Consider the following 23,604-nt stretch of genomic DNA (forward strand, 5'->3'; position numbering starts at 1 on the left):
TGGGAAATAATAAATATGTGTTGAATGAATGAAAGCAGGGAAGAAGATCTCACAAGTAAGTACACTGCACAGGAGCCTAGAAGGAGGTCATAGGATCTCAGGGAAAGTAAAGGCAATTGGAGTTGACACCATGGGTGATTTGAATACAATTGCACAGGCCACGGGAAAATGTCAGCCTCGAGATTCCAAGTGTGAAAATGCATTTCGGAGAGTTAGGTTACGTGCGGATGTTGCTAGTTCTATATATTTGAAATGCTGACAGTCACTGTACTGCCCACGTGTCCTGCTTTTGCCCCTGCCCTCCAGACGGTTGTAAAGGCCACAGGGCAGTTGTAGAAAGTGAGGTGATGTGGTGTAAGGGGCGGAGAGCCCACAGGCAAGAAGCACCCAGGCTCGGGCCTCTAGGACTAGAAAGTGAGTGACACATGGGTCGTGGCCCCTGAAGAAAAAGGTGACCCAGTCCCCAGAGTGAGAGGAAAGTGCCATTCTGGTGATGAAAAATTTAGACAAGAAAATAATACAAAGCTCACAAGAGATTTGAGAAATAGAAATGGGGAAAAACCAAACAAAACCCTAAACTCTGTACAAGGGGTGACTGTCAACTGTCACTTTATAGGAGCAAAAGCTCTTAGAATAAGAAACCAAAAGGCCATTTAAAAATGGTTTTCCTGCCCTGGCCTGTGTGGCTCCGTGGTTAGAGCATCAGCTGGCGCACTGAAGGGTAGCCAGTTCGATTTCTGGTTAAGGGCGTGTACCTGGGTTGCAGGTTCGATCTCCGACCTGGTCGGGGCACGTGCAGGAGGCAACCGATGTGTCTCTCTCACGTCGATGTCTCTCTCTCTCTCCCTCTCCTTTCCACGCTCTCTAAAATCAATGGAGAAAATATCCGCGGGTGAGGGTTAACCAAAATATAAAGTAAAATAAAAATGGTTTTCCCTTCCTCTGCCCTGTACAAGTAAGAAATCAAGCTCTGCTGTAGCATAGGGAGAAGAGGGAGCGGCGAAGCGCACAGGCTGTGGGCTCAGGGAGAGCGTGTTCCAACCCCAGCCCTGCCTCTTGCTGCCTGCACGCTACTGACCTGCTCTGGGCCGGGGTCTGCGGGCTTATCTCAGAAGACTGGGAGGGTGGAAGGAGAATGATGTGAAGTGCCTCGCACTGTGCCTGGCACGTGGGCATGGGCAGTGATGGCCACCGCCCGCTCTGCTCTAGCGTCCCCGAGCGGGAGGGGTGAGAGATGCCAGGGAGTCGCCCCGGCAGCCTGCTGCAGGCTTGGCCTCGCCTGCGCGGTGGGAAGGCCCCGCGTCTCACGCCCTTCCCCTCTGGCCGCAGACGCTGCAGAACGAGATCCTGGGCCACGCGCCGCGGGTGGAGGATGTGCTGCAGAGAGGGCAGAGGCTGGTGGAGGAGGCAGAGATCGACTGCCAGGACATCGAGGAGCGCCTGGGCCACCTGCAGAGCTCCTGGGACACGCTGCGGGAGGCCGCAGCTGGGCGGCTGCAGCGCCTGCGGGATGCCAGCGAGGCCCAGCAGTACTACCTGGACGCGGGCGAGGCTGAGGCCTGGATCAGCGAGCAGGAGCTCTACGTCATTTCCGACGAGACCCCCAAGGTCGGCTCAGGCCAGGGGTGCCAGGCAGGGTGCCCAGGCCGAGAGGAAGAGCTGGGGCTGGGCGGTCAGTGGGGAACCTTGTAAGTTAGGTGTGTGACGAGTGAGGGCGGGGGATGCTGTACGAGGAACCCTCCTCCTCAGGACACCCCGCCTCTTGAGTGCACCCCTGCAGAGCACACACTGCAGCCGGGTGCCCTGTCTGCCACCTTAGATTTGCTCTAACCCAAGGGTTCTTCACCTTGTTTTTACTGTGGATTCTGTGCTGATGAACTGCTGTGGGAGGGGGTGAAAAGGGATAGGAGGGGGTCTCCCAACGCTGGAATGATAGAGGACGTTTTCAGGGAACAGAAAGCTGGAGCTGGGCCTGGAGGGTAGATATCAGATCGGAAGAGTCAAGGGGAAGGTGGGATGTGGGCATTGCTAGAAAATGAGTAGCAGGAAAGGATGGCACCATTCCCTGTGGGTGTCCCTTGAGCCTGGCTCTCCCCGATCTCGGGCACCTGCGGAGCTGGGCTGTACCCTGGACCAGGCCAGCTCACCGAGCTCATGCTGAGGGTCCCCTGCCTCTTAGGACGAAGAGGGTGCCATCGTGATGCTGAAGCGGCATCTGCGGCAGCAGCGTGCGGTGGAGGAGTACGGGCGGAACATCAAGCAGCTGGCCGGCCGGGCCCAGGGCCTGCTCTCTGCAGGCCACCCCGAGGGGTACGTGCACCAGCTGGGGCATCAGGCCAGGTCGTGGGCATCAGGCCAGGGGCCCACCAACCAGATCCCTTCAGGTCCAAGTGGGAAAACGGGAACAGTTTTCCTGAAAAATAGAGTTTGAGAAAACTGCTTTCTGGATGGCCCATTGGCCCAATTCCATTTCATGCCTCAGTTTTGTGTAACTTCAAACAGGGCTGACTGAGGTCTGGTTTGCAAAAAAGATCAAAAAGCAAAACTACCCTCTGGGTGAACTGAGAGCTCCAGTCTTTTGAAGCGTTAGACTATGCCAAGAGATGCTGAAGATTAACGTTGCTTTTCTTTTTATGGTCCTGAAGGTACTTCAGGATCTCACAGTCTCTCAGCAAAATTATCATAGAGGGGTGAAGGTAGAAAACCTATACCCATTTCAGCTCTTCAGTTGTGTGGGCTCTGCATAAATGGGAGCCCACTGGGCCACACACCTCAGGCTACCCCCAGTATGTCCCTCTCCTCATCTGCCTCTAGGGCATCCACAGCTATGGGTCCTCAGCAGCCACCCCAGCATCTCCCAAGGACCCCCAAGGATGGAGCCCCTGGTACTGCATGTCCTTCTCTGAAGAGCTAAGCGGGGATGCTGCTACTGAGCCCCCTGTCGGACAGCCTGCCCATCAGCCTCCATGGAAGAATGATGGGGATGTTCCCTTCTGTACTTGTCTCTCTGGGCTTTCCAGTGCACAGGGCAGTGGCAGAAATCATCCACCTCCAAGGAGGACACATTTCTGTCATCTCCTGAAGCATCATGGTCTAGGGATGGTTCCTTCTCTCCCCAGGTCTCCCCCAGGAGAAGTCGCTGCCATTTCTCCTAAGCTGTGTTTCCCCACCTGTCCCTGTCACAGGGCTGGGAGGAGTCGCACGGCTCCCCTGACTGGCTTCGCTGGGTTTTCTATCGCCATCTCTGAGCACTTTCTTGTTTTGAATTCCAGGGAACAGATCATCAGACTTCAGGGGCAAGTGGACAAGCAGTATGCAGGGCTGAAGGACATGGCAGAGGAACGCAAGCGGAAGCTGGAGAACATGTACCACCTGTTCCAGCTGAAGAGGGAGGCCGATGACCTGGAGCAGTGGATTGCAGAAAAGGAGCTGGTGGTCTCGTCCCCAGAAATGGGGCAAGACTTCGACCACGTGACTGTGAGTACCCACAGCGGCCGCTTTCTTTGTCTTCCTCTACTGCAGGAGCCCTCGTTCCAGACACATACGCACACACCTGCCTGTTGCAAAGTGCTGCACAGAGATGCATGCCCAACGTGCGGTGGGCACTCTGGAAGCCCTGGGGAGGTGTGAGAGCTCGGCTCCAGGTGGTTGTGGTTGCCACCTGGGAAAGTCTGCAGCCAGTGTGAGGACACCACCAGCCCCTGAGCCCTGATAACCACATTTCTCTCTACCCTTGTCCAGCTGCTCCGGGACAAGTTCCGGGACTTTGCCAGGGAGACTGGGGCCATCGGACAGGAGCGGGTGGACAACGTGAATACCATCATCGAGCGGCTCATCGACGCAGGCCACGGAGAGGCAGCCACCATCGCCGAGTGGAAGGACGGGCTGAACGAGATGTGGGCGGACCTGCTGGAGCTCATTGACACCCACATGCAGCTGCTGGCCGCCTCCTACGACCTGCACCGCTACTTCTACACGGGCACCGAGATCCTGGGCCTCATCGACGAGAAGCACCGTGAGCTGCCCGAGGATGTGGGGCTGGACGCCAGCACCGCGGAGTCCTTCCACCGGGTGCACACGGCCTTCGAGCGGGAGCTCCACCTCCTGGGCGTGCAGGTGCCTCCTGTCCCTTACCGTCCACCCCTACACGGGCTCCAGGGACCTGCCTCCCACGTCTCCCCCATGACCAGTTTCCTGGGGGCCTAGGGTATCAGGTCCTCTCCTGGCTTCTACAGGGGAAACCTCTAGAACAAGTACCAGGAGATTTCGCCTCCTGAGAAAGGCTCAGGGCAGGAAGGCAGGGAGCAGTGGCTTTCGGACGTTCTTCATCTTCTAGTTCTTCAAACTGAATCTTTACAAAAACCCAAGGCATGAAATACCTTAAAAATAGAATTTCTGGTTGTGCAAAGTGTTACAGTATTATTAGCAAGCACATTATAACACTTCTAGCACCAGGTTCCGTGCTATGTTATACGTGTATTCACTGAATCCCAGAGCCACCATCTGAGGATGGTACTGTACTATCTGCATTTCACAGATGAGGAAACCAGGCTTAGCGAGGGTAAGTACAGCGCTGGGAACACGCAGGTCAGCAGTGGAGCCAGGATGCAGACCCTGGCCGTCTGGCTGTACTCTGCCCTCAGCCACGGGGCTGTTTGGTCTTTCCACATGGGAGCTGGAGAAGCCCCCAAATCTGCCTATTCCTCCTCCTCCCATCCTTGGGGTGCCTCCTGAGGCACCTCCACAGATCTATAGGGCTCTACAGAATTCAGTGTGATAGAAAGGGTGGGGGCAAGGGGCCCCTGCTGCCGGGGACTTGCTGGGCTTCCCGTGGAGCAGGAGAGATGGGCTGTTGTGCAGTCCTGCACAGACCCGATGGGTTAGGGCGCCTGGTTCACCCAGAATGGGGGCATCCTAGGCATTAGTTCTCCAGCTGGAGGTGGGGCCTGGAGCCAGCCCCTTGCCTTGGAGGCGCCAGAGCCCTGAGGCAGGGACAGTCCCACTGACTTCTTAGGAATGAGGCTTCATTGCCCTGGGGCTGCCTCACGCAGGGGTCTGGTGCAGCCCCCTCCTGGGAGAGGCAGCATGCAGAGTGGTTGTGAACAGGGACTTGGAAGCTCACCTCCAACCCCAGCTGTCCCACCCTACTGGTGTGAGTCACCTCAGGCCCATCCCTTAGCACCCCTGAGCCTCAGTTGCCTCATCTCCAAAGCAGGGATGACAATAGTACCTCTTTCATGGGGTGGTTGTAAAAATGAAGGGAGTAACACATTAAAGTGTTTAGAACAGCTCCTGGTACATCATTACCCATATTATCATACCTCTGAGGAGATCAAAGGGCATAGACTCTTTTCACTCCCCTTTGATGGGGACCAAAGCCCCAGGGGGTCGGGGGCTGCCTTGGATCAGCAGAGGTGCCAAAGTAAGAGCCTTGCCCTGCACCCAGTGGGTGCTGCCTTCCAGCGCTGCCCTGGGGAGGGAGGCCAGGGCGAGGCAGGTGCCCTCCCCTTCCTGGGCCCAAGATTCACCTTTCTGGGGAACAATGTCCCGCTTTGCCGGTCACAGGTACAGCAGTTCCAGGACGTGGCCACCAGCCTGCAGAGGGCGTACGCTGGGGAAAAGGCAGACGCTATCCAGGACAAGGAGCGGGAGGTGTCCGCAGCGTGGCAGGCGCTGCTGGATGCCTGTGCCGGGCGCCGCACCCAGCTGGTGGACACGGCGGACAAATTCCGCTTCTTCAGCATGGCCCGTGACCTCCTCTCCTGGATGGAGAGCATCATCCGGCAGATTGAGACCCAGGAGAGGCCCAGGTGAGGGGGTGTCCTCAAGGCAGCCCCACTCCTTGGCCTCATTGTCCCAGAGGCTGGCAGCCCGGGAGCTGCACGGAGGCTCCTCCCTGGAGGGACACAGGGTGCCCAGGAGTCCCGAGGGCACCCTGAGGGCTCTGTCCAGGCAGATTCTGAGTGGCTCGGCTTCTGCTGGGAGGGCCAGCCATTCCGAGGAAAGGGAATCCCGAGTGTAGCGAGAAAGACATCTCTTAGTGAGCTTCTACAGCGACAGCAGGGAAAAATGCGTGGTTCACTATTACTCCCCCATGCTGGGATATGGGGCCCATTCCCCTAAAACCCAGGAAGGAGCTCGTTGCTCGTGGGAGGTGGGGGCAGGCATGGGGCAGCGAGAGTGTCAGCAGGGAGCAGGCTCTCTGTGCACTGTGTCACGTCAGCAGTTATTTCTGGCCCAGGTCTGTCCCTCTGCCCCTCTGGTGTTTGTCCTGATGGTCAAGCTCTTATGTTTAACATTTTTATTGAGATACAACTCACATACCATGCAATTCAACATTTAAAGTACATCATCCAGTGGTTTTTCGTATATTCACAGTTATACTACCATCACAATATAAGATTAGAAGCTTTTCATAACCTCAAAAAGAAACCCTGTGCCCCTTAGTAGTCATCACTCCTCATTTGCCCCACTCCCCAGCCTCTGGCAACCAGTCATCTGTTTTCTGTCTCTCTAGACTTTTTACATGAATAGAATGATATAATATATGGTCTTTCTTGACTGGCTTCTTTCAGGTAGCGCACCCTTTTATTTTTTAAAACTTTTTTTTTTTCCCAGAGAGAGGAAGGAAGAGGGAGAGAGAGATAGAAACATCAATGATGAGAGTCATCGATTGGCTGCCTCCTGCACCACCGCCCCCCAATGGGGATCGAGCCCATAACCCGGGCATGTGCTCTGAGTGGGAATCGAACCGTGACCTCCTGGTTCATGGGTCAGTGCTCAACCACTGAGCCACACTGGCTGAGCAGCACACTCTTTTCAAGATTCCTTCATATTGTAGCGTGTCTTAGTACCTCATTCCTTCTTATTGCCAAATAACATTCCCAGGCTTCTTCTGGGGCCCCTGCACCCCTGCCCATGCCCTGGCCACTGACCAGTGGAAGACACCAGGGCCTCAGAGTTCCTGCTGGGGCCAGGCTGGCAGAGAAGGGGGTCAGCTCAGACCCCAGCAGGTGGAGGGCGGCCCCTCTGAGCAGGACTTGGCATCAGGCTGGTTAGTTACCAGCATTTCCTTCTTTACCAAACTCTCTGCCCCACCCCTGTCCTCCTGCCCCTGCCCCCCACCCCAGGGATGTCTCCTCAGTGGAACTGCTCATGAAGTACCACCAGGGAATCAGGGCGGAGATCGAAACCCGGAGCAAGAACTTCAATGCCTGCCTGGAGCTTGGCGAGTCCCTGCTGCAGCGACAGCACCAGGCCTCTGAGGAGGTGAGAGGGACAGTGGGACAGAAACAGCCTTCTTCCTGTCCTTGGCCCCACTCTCGCAGGACCAGACAGCTTCCTGGGAGGGTTTTTCCCAGGAGACGCATCTTTCTTTCCCCGGTGGAGCATCGGTGATGGGAGCCCCACCAAACCCATTCAAAGGGCTGGCTGCTTTGTAAAGAGAGCAGGCTAATAGCCCACCTAAAGCCCACATGTGCACACGCTTTGCAGTCGGCAATACCCACTTCCTAGGTGAGGTGCCTCAGAAAGGGTAAGTAACTTGTCCAAGGCTGCATAGCTGGCAAGTGGCAGGGCCAAGCCTTGAAGCCAGGCCTGTGTGACCAAGCCCAGCATTCTTTGCAGGATTTCTCTGTGCACCTCCTCACACAGGGAGCAGGGGTACTGAAGCCTGAGCTGTTCTCTCTCCCCACAGATCAGGGAGAAACTGCAGCAGGTGATGTCCAGGAGGAAGGAGATGAATGAAAAGTGGGAGGCCCGATGGGAGCGGCTCAGCATGTGTGAGTGCAATCTGAGTGCCAGGGAACCTGGAGGGGCAGGGACCAGGCCCCTGCTGGGGGGGGGGCAGGAAGGGGTGATGTCACCAGTGCTAAGAGAACAGTCCCACAGCACACTCATCATCAAAGCTCCATTGCCAAGGGCCTCAGGGATCCCCTCAGAGGACCTGCATTGCTGGAACCAGCCAGCCAGTGCCTCAATCTCTGCAGTCCTCTGCCCCGGTCCCCCACCTCATGCCAGGCTGGAATCCCTGTAGAATGTGGCCTGGGAGGAGCTGGGGTAAGGCTCTACTGCATCCCAGATGTTTGGTCTGAGGTGTGTCAGGCACAGAAGGAACCCTGTCCTGTGCAGCTGGAGGCTAGGAGAGGTGGAGAAATCCCACCACCCAGGCAGGCACCACAAGCCAAGAGACCTGGACTGGTCCCGTGGCTACTGATGCATGATTTTGTGAGACAGCCGAGGGCTGGAAAGAGGGGGTGTTCAGGGCAGAAGACAGATCCTCAAAGGAAGATGTCTAAACTACATCTTGTTTGCAAAATGGAGTTTGTTCTAACTGATGGATTTTTAAAATATCACTGTCAGTGGAGATGAGGGCAGGGGTCAAGTGCGGGGAAGCAGTGGTCTCGGGCAGAAGGTCATCACGGAGTAGGGTGTCTGCACAGTAACAGGGACACATGTGCAAGCCTCCTGCCTGACTGCAACAGGCTGCTGAGTGGCCCCCAAGGTCCCGCAGGAGCAGGCCACTGGGTGCTGACAGCCCCATGGGCCTTGTGGGTGGGCCTGTCTTATTCTCTTGGCAGTGCTGGAAGTGTGCCAGTTCTCTCGGGATGCTTCCGTGGCCGAAGCGTGGCTGATTGCCCAGGAGCCCTACCTGGCCAGCCGGGACTTTGGACACACGGTGGATAGTGTGGAGAAGCTCATCAAAAGGCATGAGGCATTTGAGAAATCCACAGCCAGCTGGGCAGATCGCTTTGCAGCCCTGGAGAAGCCCACCACGGTGAGCGGGAGGTGGGGTGGCGGGCAGCCACGCCTTGAGGGTATCTCAAGGCAGGAACTCTTAGCCAGTTATTATATTAGACACCCATGAACAGTGTAAAAGGCTCAGCAAGGCGGGAGAGTGGGAAGGAAGTAGGAGTGGTAGGAAATACTGACTTTTGAACCCAAAGACAAAAGGGAATAATTGCAAAAGGAACATATACCAGATGTGTTGGGTACAGGGAGCCCCTTTAGAGAAAGGTATCTGAGAGTCGTCTTCCCTGCTTGGCTATTCTGACCCCCTTGGCCTTTTCCTCTCCCAGCTTGAGCTAAAAGAACGCCAGATCCCAGAGCCACCCGTGGAGGAGACTGGGTAAGTATGAGAAGGGCTAGGCCATAGGCTTTGCTGGACCACTCTGCTGAGGGGAAGGAGGAAGGAGGGATTCTTAATCAGAAACAGCCCCGACCATTGTACCTACGACCTCTCACACCTGGGCCACTAGTTAGAGAAATCTGGAGTGTCGGGGGCTTGCAGGCAGAGAGGAGTTTTTGGTAACTCCAAATCATGGGTGGCCTGAAGACCTGCTGCAGGCAGAACTGGGGAGAGGACAGGGGCTACTGCAGAATCACCTCCTCGGCTCTGGGAGCCACCTGAAAATGTGCCCCAGAGTATCCATTCCCGGAGAAGCTGCCTTAACCAGAAAGTTAAGGCGGATTAAACAGCTCCTTGCTAAGCACCTGCCGGGCTGCCGGGAGGCCTGCATGGGGAGGTACTTGGCATGAGCTCCCTGAAGGAGGGTGGGAGAGCCAGGCCTTGGGTAGGCCCTGGTAAGCTCAGGCAGAGTGGCGCTTGTTTCTAAAGAGGGGTTGTGTCTTCATAGGCCTCAAGAGGAGGAAGGAGAGACAGCAGGGGAGGGTCCCAGAGCTCCCCATCGAGCAGCCACCGAGAGAACGTCCCCGGTCAGTTTCCTGTCCCACTTGTCTAGTTCCTGGGAATCGTTGCTGCCAGAACCCGCCCATCCCTACTAGGCTCGGCCAGGGAGCCAGGGCAGAAATTGAGGACAGGAACACGCCCTCCCCGCCCCCCAGACTCCTCCTTCAGATCAGTCTGCATTTTTCATTTAGGTTTTCTTAATTTCTAGACTGACTCCCCTCCTCCCCTCAATCCAGAAGAAACTGACATGCTAGCCCACTGACATGACTCTATTAGTTTGGTTTTATCTAGTCTAATAAATTTTCTTGTATAAATACATCATCACCTACATCAGGGGAAACAGTTTATACAGGGATGATTCATTTTTATACACTGTCCTTTTCCCCATTTTCCCTCTCATTCCATCCTTAACACAACATTCCCTACACACTCACACACACACACACACACACACACACACACTCTCACAAATTGACTGCCCAGTTGTGCCTGCCACAGCCACAGGCATTTCAGAATGCCCACCCTCTCCCAGATTCCTCCCTCCTAGGCAGAGCCCCCTCCACTGTTGCACCTTCCTTGCCTGAGGCATGTTGGTCAGTGAGTTTGGATATGGAGCTGGTTCTGGGGCAAGGACAGACTTGAAGGAGCCCTGCAGGCATGGCAAGAGCCCCAGGGATTCTGGATCACAGGGCAGTCCCTCAGCTTGTGGAAAAGGGGCTGAGGGGAAGAATAGGAGGGGACTAAGACACACCAGCTGCCAGTCACCTGGACATATGGCTTCAGGACCTTGCCTGGAAGAGGTCCCTTAGCTAAAAGGACCCAGGAGGTCTGTGCAGGAGGCCTGGGAGGCTGTAGCCCAGGTTCGGGGGAAGTGCCATGGGGGAGTGGCTGACTGAGAAGAAAGCAAACATTCCGCATGTGCCTCGCATGGCTTCACCACTGCATGTACCCCACCTCTACAGGTGCCCAGGTGTGCTTGCCTGAACCTTGGGAGGTTTAGGGCAATTGGTGTTCTAGGTGGAAATTTCTGGTACACCAACCACCCTAGGAAAAAAATGCACATATAATATTTCCTGTGCAGAATCCCTGTCAAGTCCAGACTTTAGCCCTGCCCACACTTCTGTGAGATACACACACACACACACACACACACACACACACACACACACTCACACTCACACTCACATTCACATTCACATTCTCACACTCTCACACTCGGCTCCCTCTGCCACCTCCAGCCTGGCCAGAGGCCTCCCTTTCTGGGCTACACCAGCCCTTTGTGTCCAGCAGAGGGCACTCCTGGGCTCCCGCTGCAGGGTTTCTCCCAGAAGTTCCCTCTGAAGCTCCCATCATCGCCTGTGGGGGTCCCTGGTGGACTTCATCCCAGCCCCTTTCTCCCAGTGACAGCCCCCACTGGAAGGAGAGTGAACTCTGGGGGCTAGCACAGACTGTGGACACTGGGGCTGGGGCTGTCCCTGCCTCCTGCATCACCTGCGCTTCGGCTGTGCATCCCTGTGTGTCTGTGTGCAGTGGTGTCCCGGGTCTGCGGGCTCCTTTGTGACCACCTGAATGACTCCATCCATTGTTTGTATCGTGTACGTCTGCAAATGTAATTACATGTGTTATCAGAACCACCTCCATCCAACATCGGAATGTCAATTGGTTTGGGGGGAATAAAACCTGCTTGGACCTGAGTCTCTCTCTGGAAGTGGGGAGTGAGCCCATGTTTGAGACTCTCTCAGAGAGCCAGCCACTCCAGCTGGGAAAACTGGCCTGTGCCCGGTATCAGGAAGAAACCAGCTGGAGAATCAATGAGCACCAAGCCCGAGGCCTCATGGAAACATTTCCTGCTGCTTCTCCTGTCTCAGCCCTGCATTGAGTTTTCATGAGGATCCACGAAGCTCTGAGGGAGAGTGTAACACCCAATTGGTCTTTAATATGAGAAGAAAAGCCAGTAGGTCTCACACAGGCTGGGAAACCTTTGCAGAAACCTCAGGCCTCTCCCAGGAAGGGCCGGCTGTCTGCTGAGCCTTCTCTCGGTGGGCCTGGGTTCGGTGGCTGGCTGCTGTCCTTTGTGTGTGGTCTGGTGTCGGTGCCCTATAGAATAGACCTGCGCGGTGTTGCTTTATGTGAACCCCATCACTGGTGCATGCCAGCTTCCTGCTTGGGGGAACGGACAGGAGTGGACCAGACACCTGAACCCTTGTCTCAGCGGCTGCACACCACAGGTGGCCACCCTGCAGGTCCCACCCCAGTCCTCCCCTCCCCAGTGTGTGCACCACACACGTGTCTACATGCAGGGCCTGGAGTGCCATTCCCTGCATCACTATTTTCTTCAAACGCATCATAGTGGAATGCATCACCTCCCTCACCTCTTACCTCTTCACATTAGAGCATATTCTGGTAAAAACCAATTTGTTCATACAGGTAAGTGTGTGCGAGGCCCAGCAGAAGCAGCAAGGTATTACAACAGGCCAAACTCCTGGAGTGGAGATCAGGACATTGGGTTCTAGGCTAAGTTCTTCAGGAATCTTCCTGCATGGTTTTAGACAAGCCACCTAATTTTCCTGGGCCTCCTCACCCCTGTAAAGCCCTCTGCAGGTTTATAGGAAGTCCAGAACATTTCTGAATATCATCAGTGTGCCTGAATGAAGGGAGGGGCAGGGACAGTGGTTTTCCCCACTTTCCTCTTGTCTCCTCCGAAGCTCTGGGGAACCTGGTTCATGCTTGTCAGGTGCCAGTGGGTGTGAGGCTGGAGGTGGGAAGGAGGTGGCAAAGGGATGGGAGGGTTCCCTTTGTCCCTGTTTAGGGAAGAGAGGCAGGGTTGGACCTCGGTTCCTGACAAGGTCAGTGCTCTAATGGCAGCCTGGAGGGGGCCCTAGCAGTAGGCTGAGCCATTTCCCTTCCTCTGTGCCTGGGGCACCCTTACCCCAACACCCTCTGCCTTATGTGTTTCCCTTTCATCCTGCGTGTGGCTCTGGGATGGGGTGGTGGGGTCCTGCTCAGGTCCTCATCTTCCAGGCTCTGGAACCTCAGTGACATTTGTAGTGAGATACTAATGTTGAGATGTTACGGTTGGTTTCACAGAGCAGAAGTGGCATTGCAGAGTATGGGAGTCACTCCAGGCTTTAGGGCCCCCGTCCAACTGCCCTGGGATATCTTCTGTGCTCTGGGCTTGTTTCTGCTCTGGGAACCCTCCAGCGGGGCTGCTGTGATGACGAGTCACATCTCCGAAAGGGATCAGCGCTCCTAGGGGCTGTGACAAGAAACAGTCTATCCTCAGGGTTCATGTTTTGGGGCAGACATGCCCCGGGCATCTACCTCAAGCCTGGACAGATCCAGTCTGTGGTTCAGGAGGACTCAAGGGGGCCAGGCCCCTCAGGAAAGCGACTGCCTGGGTGCCATGCATTCTCAGGCCCCATCAGCAGGTTGTCACTGAAAACCCTCTTACCCAAGCACTCACAGCACTCTCTCCGCGCAGCCTTCCGAGGCTACCTGCAGCTGGCTTCCTGAGAGAACATGGGGAGTCGAGACTTCTAGGTCCTTTGCCTCTCCCTTCCGTAGTCTTCCAGGTCGCTGTGGCTTCAGAAGAGTAACCAGCACTGGAGAATGTAAGGGACGGTGCCCCTGGGGCTGAACAGGCACTGAATTGCGGCCCTTCCCACACTCTGAGACAGGACACCTTTCAGCCAGTGCCCGGCTGGCTCCGGCTGCTCTCACCCCCTTGGCAACCTGTGCAACTGGCCCACCCCCAGCACGCAGCCTGGAGCCTTCAGCAGCAGCCAGAGCCGGGGCGCTGACGTCCTTGGATGGGAGGGTGTGGGCGTGGAGGCAGCAGCTGTGTTTCTTGCCTGAGCAAGCTACCCCATCCCTTCTGCCTCCCTCTGTGAGGCCAAACTGAGCTGCTGCTTCAGGCATTTTGCAGTGAATGCAAATCTTGTGTTTGCTCATAATGAGCAGAGCCGGCCTGAAAAGAAACTTCAGTTTTCCCCTAAACTTGGGCGTGTCCTTGTCTGCCCAGGATGCCTGAGTCAGCGTGGCAGGGGTGTGTCTGCCTGCAGTCTGGCCCGGAGCCCCGGGACTCTAGGCTCCCCGGAGAAACTTGCTCCAGGCTCTTTTTGGGCATCTCTTCACTGCTGGGTGTGCCCAGCTCTTTGTGCTATGGTCAGACATGATCTTCCTGGCCTCACTGCTCCAAAGGCCCCTCCTGAGTTCGTTTTCCAAGCTGTGTTTCAGAGCATCTCAGTTACTGATGGGCTCAGGGAGGCCTCAGTCAGCACTGGAGGAATCTCAGAAATGGGGTTTGAAGCTGCCCACTCGATAGATGGGTGGTGGATCTGGATGGGGGATTCATCTAACTCTCTTTAGTCTTTTTAATGCTGATCCAGCAAGACCCCTGCTCCTTCAGGTCAGGGCCTGAAGAGCCCACACCAGGGGTGGGAATGATGAAGACAGCTCCCGAGGAAGCCTCGTTCTCTCGCCCAGAGGCCGCCGATGGACCAGGCCTCCGCTCCCTGTCCGAGGGGACCCTGCCCACTCCCTTCTCCATTCCCTTCACTTTAGCTGGTGGCCTTCTGCTCTGCGTTCCTCCTGTTGTCTTCCCTGGCTCCCAGTTGTCATCTCAGACAGCTGGCCCCTGGAGCACAGTGTTGATCCACTCTGCTGCCCCCACCCCACTTTTCATGAGAGCCCCTCACCACCCCCACCACCAGCTGGGGGACCCCACATGGTCCAGCCTTAGCTCCTCATGCACTCTTTCCCCTGTTCAGCAAGAACTTCTTTCTCTTTAGACATTTATCTCTGCTCCCCCTAAGTTGCTCTCTCTTCCTCTCTTTGGCTGCTCTCAACTCAACAAACCTCTGTCTTTTCTTGCGAATAACTGTCTTCTGAACAGCCTTCCTGGCCTGTCTGCCAGCAGCCCCTCACCCAGAGGAGAGCCCCGATGTCAGGTGCTGGGGGAGGGTAAACCTCTCAGCTGTAAAAGTGGCCGGCTCCCCCCACCCACAGTTCCCCAGTGCTGTTTGGATGCCTAAGGCACCCGCAACAGGTCTTGTCTGGCTCCAAGCCCCTCTTCTGGCCCCTTCCAGCGTGGCTCTGACATGATCCCTCAGCCTCAGCTGCCCAGCTACGTGTCTTACATAAACGAAGCTCGTCTCATTTAGACTGTGAACCCCGTCAGACAGGTACTTTCCTCTACGGCAGTAGTTCCACCCCTCGCCTTGCAGCAGGATTCGGTAGGAAGAGCAGAGAGTCTGAGACCAGGCAGATCTGCACCCTCAGCCTCCCACTCACTATGTGTGACTGTGACAAGTTCCTCATTCTTCGCAACCCGTTTCCCTCTTCTGTAAAGCCGGGGCAGTGATGATACCTGCCTTGCGGAGAGGGGGTGAGGGCTGGAAGAGAGAATGGAGGTAGAATATCCGGCATCTAGTAGGTGATTAGTTAAGCCTTGCTTCCCTTCATTTTATTCCCCTCCATCCCTCACTGCAGACTTTAATCTCTTAAAAGAAACACCCTCCATATGAATTCTGACATCCATTGCCCAAGCCCTCCAGAGCCTTCCTGGAGTACCCTTCCCTTGAGACCCGCTGCACACGCACCCTGGGCCCAGTCCTTGCTGGGACATAGGCAAGACCATCGCGCGGCTAAGGTCGAATCTTCTCTCCGGGGTGCACCTTATGCCCTGGTTCTCGCTTATCAGCATCTCCTTTAGAGGTAAGCCTCCTCACTTGTGTTCCTTTGCTTGTTAGTGTATCTGGGTTCACTGAGCATCTTTTAGAACCTCCAAATATCCTGTGTTCACAAACCAGGTTATTTTTCTCCTGGGAGCTAGAGAGCTAGTTAGTTGTCTGTGTGCTGTGCCCTGCTGGCTGAGCCTGGAAGTACACCTTCAACTCCTTTAGTCCAAAGAAGAAATGTACCCATCCTGTCCCATTTCCCCTCCCTTTCTTGCACCTCCTTTGTAGAGGAGACCCTCAACCTTCTTCCTGCACCCCAACTCAAACCAGCTTCCTAGCAAGGCAGGACCCTGAAAAGTCAAGCTTACGAGATTCTGAGGTAGCCATTCCCCACCACCACCACCCATGAGGAGCTGGGGCCTCTCCTTGTTTGACTACTGTCCTGTAAAAGGCTCCCCTGTCTGTGCCCTTTTATCCTCTGATGTCCCCCAACCAGCAGCCAATGCCATCTGTCCCCTGCCCTCCCTGACATCATGACCCCAGCAGCCAGTGCACACGCCTGCCTCTCAGATGTCTTCCCCGACCCCTGCCCACCAGTCCCCAGAGAACCTGGCTCCATGCTGCAGGCAGCACCTCCCCTTATTCCAGCCCCTGACCCTGGCCACTCTCCCTCATGAGGTCACTCCCACTTATGGTCTAAGACTCACCGACCACCCCAGCCTGACCCCCAGAATCTCCAAGCAGCTGGCCCTTCCCCCACACCCCCCCCTCCAGCTCCTCTGGGTGATGTCTCTGGGCTGGGTACCCCTTAACAGTGTAGGTCTGATCTGGGCGCCCTCCCAGTGGCCCGAGGCCTGAGCAGCAGGACTTCTGCCTTATAGAATGGAGGAGAGAAGGGAATCAAACCATCTCCCCTATCCAGGGCCTTTTGGCAGAACCTGCCTGTCTCTACAGTCACATGAGCAGCCAGCTCTGGGCCCCTGGTCCTCAGCCAGCACCCCCTTTGGTGCTCTGCTGTCCACAGACCCCTCTGCCTGTTGGGCAAGGCAAGAATCTCCATGGCATGGTTCCAGGAGCCGTAGAACTGTCACCTCCTCCCTCGCTTTCCCAGCTCCCTCTTATAGCACAAAGCATATTCACCCCTGGAACCTGGGACAGGAGGGCCCCTCTACCCAAACCACGCCACCATCTTTCTCATCGGTGTCCCCTCCACCAGCCCAGGAGGAAGAGAAGCCCTGTCAGCCCTGGGCCTAGGAGGGGGCAGCCGCCACCAAACCTCTCTTCCTTCTCAGGCCTTGGCCTTCAGGATAGAGAAGACAGAGTGCATTTTGAATAGTCTCCAGATGCACAGTCAAGAGCCCTTGTAAATCTTTGTAAACACTAGAAACGCCCCATTTCCTGAAGCCAACCCATGACCCAGCCCTTTAACTTTTGATCACACTGGCCATGGCCTCTGAATGTCCTGCCAGGGGATGTGGGCCAGGCACCCATTAGGAAGAAGAAAAACAAAGGTGAGGTTAAGTTGGGAAGCAGTCCTGGAAAAATTCATCTTTATTTTCAGAGGACGGTTCCCAAGGAAGGCGAATGGAAGGGAAAGTCTAGGAAGAAAATGTGGACCCACAAGCCTCTAGTAAGACCAGTCCCAGGAGGGCAGAGGCTGGGTGAGAGGGGCAAACGTGGCCGTGAGAGGTTGCTGGGCTTCCCTCCCCTCATCTGCCAGCCATCTCCCCTGAGACCCAGGGCAGGCGCGGGGAGGGCTCCGGCCCATCACCATGAGGAACAGCGCAGCCAGATGGAGAGAGAAGGGGTAAAGGGGGGCTTCACTCTGCAATACTAGCCCCCGTCTCCAAGTCTTATACCCAGTTCAGAAGGTTGGCCTGACTGGGTACACAGGACCCCACATCCGGGCTCCCAGCCCTATTCCTGCTACTCCTGCCTTTCCTTCCTGCTAGAGGACGATCTGGGCAGGGCTTCGGGCCCTCCAGAGCCTCGTGGCCAATGCTGGCTCATTGTGCTCTTGAAAATACAAATAATGTAAGATGTATAAATATGAGTGTGGCCCGGCCACAGCCCTCGAGGGGTTTTCTAAGGCAGGAAAGGCTGAGAGACCTATAGATGTGATAAAAACTCAGGTCTGTCCGATTCTGGAGTGCATGTTCTTAATTGCCTCTAATGCCTATAAGCTGTGTGATCTTGGATAAGTCACTTAACCTCTCTGAGCAAAGGTTTTCTAGGTATTAGACTAGGGTAGTGGTTTTCAATCTTTTCCAGTCATAGTATCCTTTCTTTAAATAAGATCTTACTGGAACACCAACTTATAACTGTTTATTGAATAGCCCTAACTTTATGGAATACAGACATGACTAGCTTTTCCTTTTTTCCAAGCACTGCCTTCAAACATCGTCATTGGGCCTCCCTTCCCATTCCTTAGTGCCATCTAAGGCAGGCCTTGGTCACTGTAAGTCTACCTAGTCTGTTTCCATTTAGAGCTTCAACCCCATGTCCAACGTGGTGCCGCATCCTCCATCTATTTCAGGTTTGACCCATGTCTGTAGGACCCACAGTGGGGAGCACGGGCTCTGCTGTTTCCTGGCCCCTCCCCAACGCTCTCCTGGGCCTCTGTCCATCTTCAGTGGTTGGAGTAGGGAATAGAAAAAGGGGCAGACTCTCATTACTGCCTGGGGTGCTCTGGTTCTCCTGGGCTGTCGATGCCCATGGCCCTTCAGGTGTTCAGACAAGGCCTGCTTTGGGGCCCTCAAGGCCCATGCGACCTGGCACTGTAAGGTCTCCAGCAGTCAGGCCTTTGGCAGGGCCCTGGCCAGATGGTCTTAAGCTAGGCTGTCTTCCTCAGTGCTCATTTGGCACACAGGAGCCCAGCCATTCTGGCCCCACCTGGCAGTGGGAGGCTGGCTGCACCCTACTGCCCCCTCTGTCCTGCCCCCTTTCTTCTGCAGCAGCAGGCACAAGGGCAGATCAGCAAGGGAACAGGAGGTCTACTTCCCCTTCTCATGGGCACCTGACGTATGACACGTGGCTCCACTGGAGGCCCTTCACTCAGCTCAGGCTGCTGCTGGGAGCACCCCGCCCTCCACAGAGAGGTGCAGGGAGGTGAAGCCACAGCCCTTCCCGAGGGCAGGGACTCCTTACAGGCAATGGTCAACCCCTGCTGCACATTAGAACGCCTGAAGGAACCGATGTGCTGACCCCCACTCCAGGCCAGATAACGCAGCATCTTGTGGGCAGGGTCTGGGCCCATTTTCTGAAAGTTCCCAAGGTGAGTCTAACAGGCAGCCAGGCTTGGGAACCACTGCCCTCCTCCGAGAAACCCCTGTCCAATGACAGAAGCAGGACCGGTTGGTCTGGGTTCTCCCTTTTTAAGGGAGTGGGGGAGACTCAGGGCTTGGGTGGCCTTTTAGGATTTAGGTACAAGTGGAAGGTAACAGAAGAGTTCCCATCCAACATCTGATACAAGTGTTTTTCAAATCTGTCTTCATAGCAGCCCTTTCTTCATAGATCTTGCCAGAGCCTGGATAGAACTCAGTTGGAGTTAGAGCATGTGACTGGAGCAGGGTAGGGGCCTGGAGCCGGGCAGTGAGCTGGGGCTTTGCCAGCAGTGTTGGAACCCCCTGGATGAGGTCATCATTCAGGCCCCTTCAGCTCACTCTAAGAACCTTCTGTTGGTGTCAGATTGGGTGTGGGAATGGAGCCAGAGACGTGGGCGGAGTCTAGGGAAGCAGGCCAGCTGGGTACCCACAGCAGGTGGAGGGAGAGCCAGGGTGGGCCAGGAGGTGCATGGCAGAAAGGAACCAGGCCCAGGTGGGGGCCTGCTGGCTTCCCAGCTCTGCTGAGCAGCCATCCCTGGGGCAGAACCCCAGCGAGGTGTGCTCCCTCTCATGTGCCCGAGCAGAGGGAAGAAGAGAGACAATGGCCCCAGGACCTGCAGCCGCCACCCCCACCAGGGCTGCACGAGGAAGGGCTTGAGGAAAAACCCGGTGGGGATGAGAGGCCCGCCACAGAGCCTCTCTTTAAGGTCCTGGACACACCTCTGAGCGAGGGTGACGAGCCTACAACGCTGCCGGCCCAGCAGGACCACGGGCACAGCGTGCAGATGGAGGGCTACCTGGGCCGCAAGCACGACCTGGAGGGGCCCAACAAGAAGGCCTCCAACAGGTGTGTGTGGGGAAGAGGCTGCTGGTGGGAGGGGGGGTGGCTCCCAGGGACTTCACCAACAGAGCCTCGGCAACTTAGGTATGTGCTGGGGGAGAGGGGGCCCTTTACCCCTGGTCTCGGGAGCTCCTGGGCACCCCTCTGACAGCCCAGAGGCTACTTGGCATGACGGGGGAATCCTAGCATCAGTTCTCATCCCAAGTTCAAATCCTGTGATCTTGTACAAGTTACTCAGCCTAAGCTAGTTTCCCCATTTGTAAAACAATGATAACATGCCCCTTTGGTACAGAGACCATGCCTGGTGCCGAGTAGGAACTTAGAGAACACTTGTTATTCTTACTTCAGGGCTGGGTATGTCAATCTTGGCACTAATAACATATCCTTGACCAAGTCCCACTTTTTGCCAATCTGGGCTTCAGTTTCCCCAGCTATCATATAGGAGAGGAGAAGTAGGTTGGCATAGATGCGTTCTGGAGGTCCCTCCCAGTACTATCACACAGTGACTCCATGACCTTGAGGAATTCATTCAAAGGCTGTGTCCTTTCCTGACCCGAAGGCAGTCATGTCCTTGGGTTTGATCTATCCAGTGTCCCAGGGAAACAGGGGAACATCGAGGTTGAAGCCAGCCATATCCCCAGGACCAGCTGGCAGCATATAGAGCCTTTCCTGGGGGTCACCAGGACAATGCAAAGCTAATGCAAATTCAAAAAATAAATTTGGGGGCCCCACTGCCCTGAAGAGGTATACTGCTTCTGTGGAGAGTCTACCAGGAAAGAGGAAACTAGCATTTATTGAGCATCTACTATGTGCCAGGCATTATGGTAGGACTGATAACATCTTCCTAACCACCCTGTGATATTGAGATTTCCATTTTCCAGATGGGGAAACAGAGTCTCAGAGAGGTTAAGCCACTTGTTCAAGGCAGGATTTTACTCCAAGACCCAGCTCTTTAGCAGCTGCCTTACTTGGTCTATATCTGGAAGAAGCTGGTGAGGGCTAAAGGAAAGATCCCCAAGCTGGGTGTCAGAAAGCTGAGCTTTGTCAAATGGCTCTGCAGTCGGCCTTGTACAGGTCAAGCTTGCTCTCTCTGACCTTCCAGCCCTTCCTCCCTATGTGCCCTACTAGTTTTCCACCTTCCTGCCCTCCAAAGGGAGAGTGAGAAGGGCGAGGGGGAAGGGGTGGGGGAAAGGAAGAAAAGCTTAAGGTTTCTCAGAGAACATTTCCGTGAAAATGCAACATGTTTCCCATTTGTCAGTGGAGGAGCTCCAGTTAGTCCACACAGTAGCTTATAAGCTTCTTGTTGTTGTCACCAAGAATATCAGTTGAGATGAACCTTGATTTGCACAAATACATTTCTTTTAAAAGTACGAGTACAGTATACTGGGCATATATCAATATAACAAAAAATAACAGCAACGACCAAAACAAACCCCTGCTCTATTCGCCTCATCTTTCTGTAGTGAGAACCAAATATTCATGGATGTGCTTTGAAAAGTTTACACTGTTGGTCTTAAGTCTCAGTTCCACTCTAGAAACATTTCTCAAAGTAAGATCAGATTATAGGTAAAGATTTATGCACAAGAATGTTTATCACATGGTTATTTAAATCATACTGTTGAAATTTCCAATATCACGTGGTCCAACAATAAAGGGGTTATGTGTACATATGATGGGATAGCATATAGCTATTCAAAATTACTTTCAAGAAATATTTGAGGATAAGAGGAAATATATAATGCAGGTCATAAAACTGGATATATAGTATAATCCAGTTTTAGCTATATACAGGGGTGGGCAAAAGTAGGTTTACAGTTGTAATGCAAATAATAAAATTAATAATACAAGAATAAACTCTGTTTCACATACAACTTAAGTAAACCTTTTGTCCACCCCAGTACATGAGTAGAAAAAAAGTGAATATGTGAATAGAAAAAAAAGACCAGAAAGAAATACATGAAATGTTAACAGTAGCTAACTTTTGATAATAAAATTACACAAAGATGACATATTTCCAATTTTTTCACAGTAAAATGTATTATTATTTATCAGGGCAAAAATGTTGCAATAAACAGGTACAGCTCTAGGAAGTGCGCCTGGAGGCCCTGTGTCGGGACTGGGGGTGACCTGCCTGTCTGCATCATTGCAGGTCCTGGAACAACCTATACTGTGTGCTCAGGAATAGCCAGCTGACCTTCTACAAGGATGCCAAGAACCTGGCCCTGGGGGTGCCCTACCACGGGGAGGAGCCCCTGGCCCTGAGACATGCCATCTGTGAGATTGCTGCCAACTATAAGAAGAAGAAGCACGTCTTCAAACTGAGGTGAGGCCCCTCCCAGCCACTGCCCCTCCCCTGGTGGTTGGCTTTGGCATCGGTGGCTGGACATGGGACCAGCTCCATGCTTGAGTTGCCCCCTCAGGGATTTTTCAAATCAAATAGGCTAATGGCCCAGATTCTTACCTCTCTCAGGTGCTAAGTGCCTGAGAGGGGCTGTGGGATCAGAACCAGCCCTCTGCCCAGGCAGGGGCTCTGGACATGGCCCCAGGACAGGAAACCCTTTGTCCTCCTAGGCTGAGCAATGGCAGCGAGTGGCTCTTCCATGGCAAGGATGAGGTAAGTGCAGGGCAGCCTGGCCCAGACCCCGGGCTAACAAAGGGGCACGTGGAGAAGGCTCCAGCCACTTGACCTCAAGGCTACCTCAGAAGGGGCAGTCCTAGGACCCCCCCCGTCCATCCTTTGTGTCAGGCCACTGGGGAGGTGTGAGGCCCTGACCCTCCCGCTCTGCAGGAGGAGATGCTGTCCTGGCTGCAGGGCGTGAGCACCGCCATCAACGAGTCCCAGAGTATCCGCATCAAGGCCCAGAGCCTGCCCTTGCCCTCCATCACCGGCCCTGACGCCAGCCTCGGCAAGAAAGACAAGGAAAAGAGATTCAGCTTCTTCCCCAAAAAGAAGTAGCCTCTTGCTGCGCCCCACAGGTGGGGCCCGGCCTGCAGGTGCCGCAGTGCCTCCCTCGACTGCCCAGGACAGGCAGGGGCGCCCTCGGCCTTGACCTTGGCCACGACCTTGGCCACAGCCCTCCTCCCGCCCGGCTGCCCGCTGCCCACTGCCTGCCTGCTCCGAGTCGCCGGGCGAGGCTCCAGGGCCCACGCTGCACTGCAATAGCTGCCTTCGCCCACCCGGCCCGATGCCTGCTCCCCCACCATCTGCAGAGCAGCTCCAGGGACAGAGGCTCCCGGCTCCGCTGGGCCTCCGGGCCTGGGGGCAGGACACGGTTTTCCCAGGCGCACACCCTCCTCCCCACCCCATTTTTAAGCTGAGGATGCTCCAGCCCCTCAAGCCCCATAAAAGCTAGAGAAGGCTGATGGGTTCCTCAGATGCTGCCCACTTCCAAAGCAAGTCTTGCGTGGGGTCACCCCCACTTGGTCAAAACCAGGGACAGGGAAGAGGACACTGGAAATACCTGGCCCACCCCTGGGGCGTGAGGAAAGAGCCTCCAGGTAGGCCCACGGGGCCCCAGCTCTGGGAAAAGGGCTGCTGGGGACTGAGGGGACACTATGATCCTCCTCCCCACTGGGCTTCCTCAGAACTGGTACTCTCACCTCAGGGGCCACCACATCCCTTCCCCACCCTCCTCCCACCAAAAAAGGGGGTCCTCCAAGGTCCATGGGTCCTAAGGGCAAGGGGCCTCCCGCTGCCTCCAGCACCCTTTGCTGCCACCATAGGTGGTAGAAGGATCAGGAAACTCTCCAGCGGGTCCTCCTAAAACTTCAGTGAAAGCTTAAGGCTAGAGCTCAGACCTGAAGGAGGTACATGAGTCCTGACACTGCCTAAGGCGCTGCCTCTCCACGCTGGGAACTCCTCCCAGTAGCAGCTGAACCAGCAATATCCGACTCAGACCCAGGACCCCTTAGAGACAGTACGGTCCCCAGATACCAGACGGACAGCCCCTCCTGGAGCAAAGCATCCCAAAGCCAAATGCCCAATGTGTATCGTCTATAGCTGGTACCATCTGAGGATACTGGCTGGACAGACAGCCAAGTTCATGTATGACCTATCGCCCTGGGGTGGCAAAG

General features: G+C 55.1%; 1 protein-coding gene across 1 annotated transcript in view; it reads left to right on the forward strand.

The window, feature by feature from the left end:
• Positions 1–22,486, forward strand: part of SPTB (spectrin beta, erythrocytic) — a 56,831-nt gene extending 34,345 nt beyond the window's left edge. Inside the window, exons 22-35 of the mRNA XM_016223891.2 lie at positions 1,330–1,608; positions 2,180–2,310; positions 3,273–3,477; positions 3,742–4,116; positions 5,566–5,810; positions 7,131–7,269; positions 7,697–7,781; positions 8,580–8,776; positions 9,078–9,127; positions 9,636–9,714; positions 19,274–19,536; positions 21,680–21,853; positions 22,102–22,144; positions 22,319–22,486. Of these exons, the coding sequence (XP_016079377.2) occupies positions 1,330–1,608; positions 2,180–2,310; positions 3,273–3,477; positions 3,742–4,116; positions 5,566–5,810; positions 7,131–7,269; positions 7,697–7,781; positions 8,580–8,776; positions 9,078–9,127; positions 9,636–9,714; positions 19,274–19,536; positions 21,680–21,853; positions 22,102–22,144; positions 22,319–22,486 (2,433 nt within the window). The remainder of the gene's footprint in view (positions 1–1,329; positions 1,609–2,179; positions 2,311–3,272; positions 3,478–3,741; positions 4,117–5,565; positions 5,811–7,130; positions 7,270–7,696; positions 7,782–8,579; positions 8,777–9,077; positions 9,128–9,635; positions 9,715–19,273; positions 19,537–21,679; positions 21,854–22,101; positions 22,145–22,318) is intronic.
• Positions 22,487–23,604: the final 1,118 nt, after the last annotated feature.

Source organism: Miniopterus natalensis, chromosome 1 (genome assembly GCF_054644295.1).
Source record: "Miniopterus natalensis isolate mMinNat1 chromosome 1, mMinNat1.hap1, whole genome shotgun sequence".
Classification (NCBI taxonomy): Eukaryota; Metazoa; Chordata; class Mammalia; order Chiroptera; family Miniopteridae; genus Miniopterus; species Miniopterus natalensis.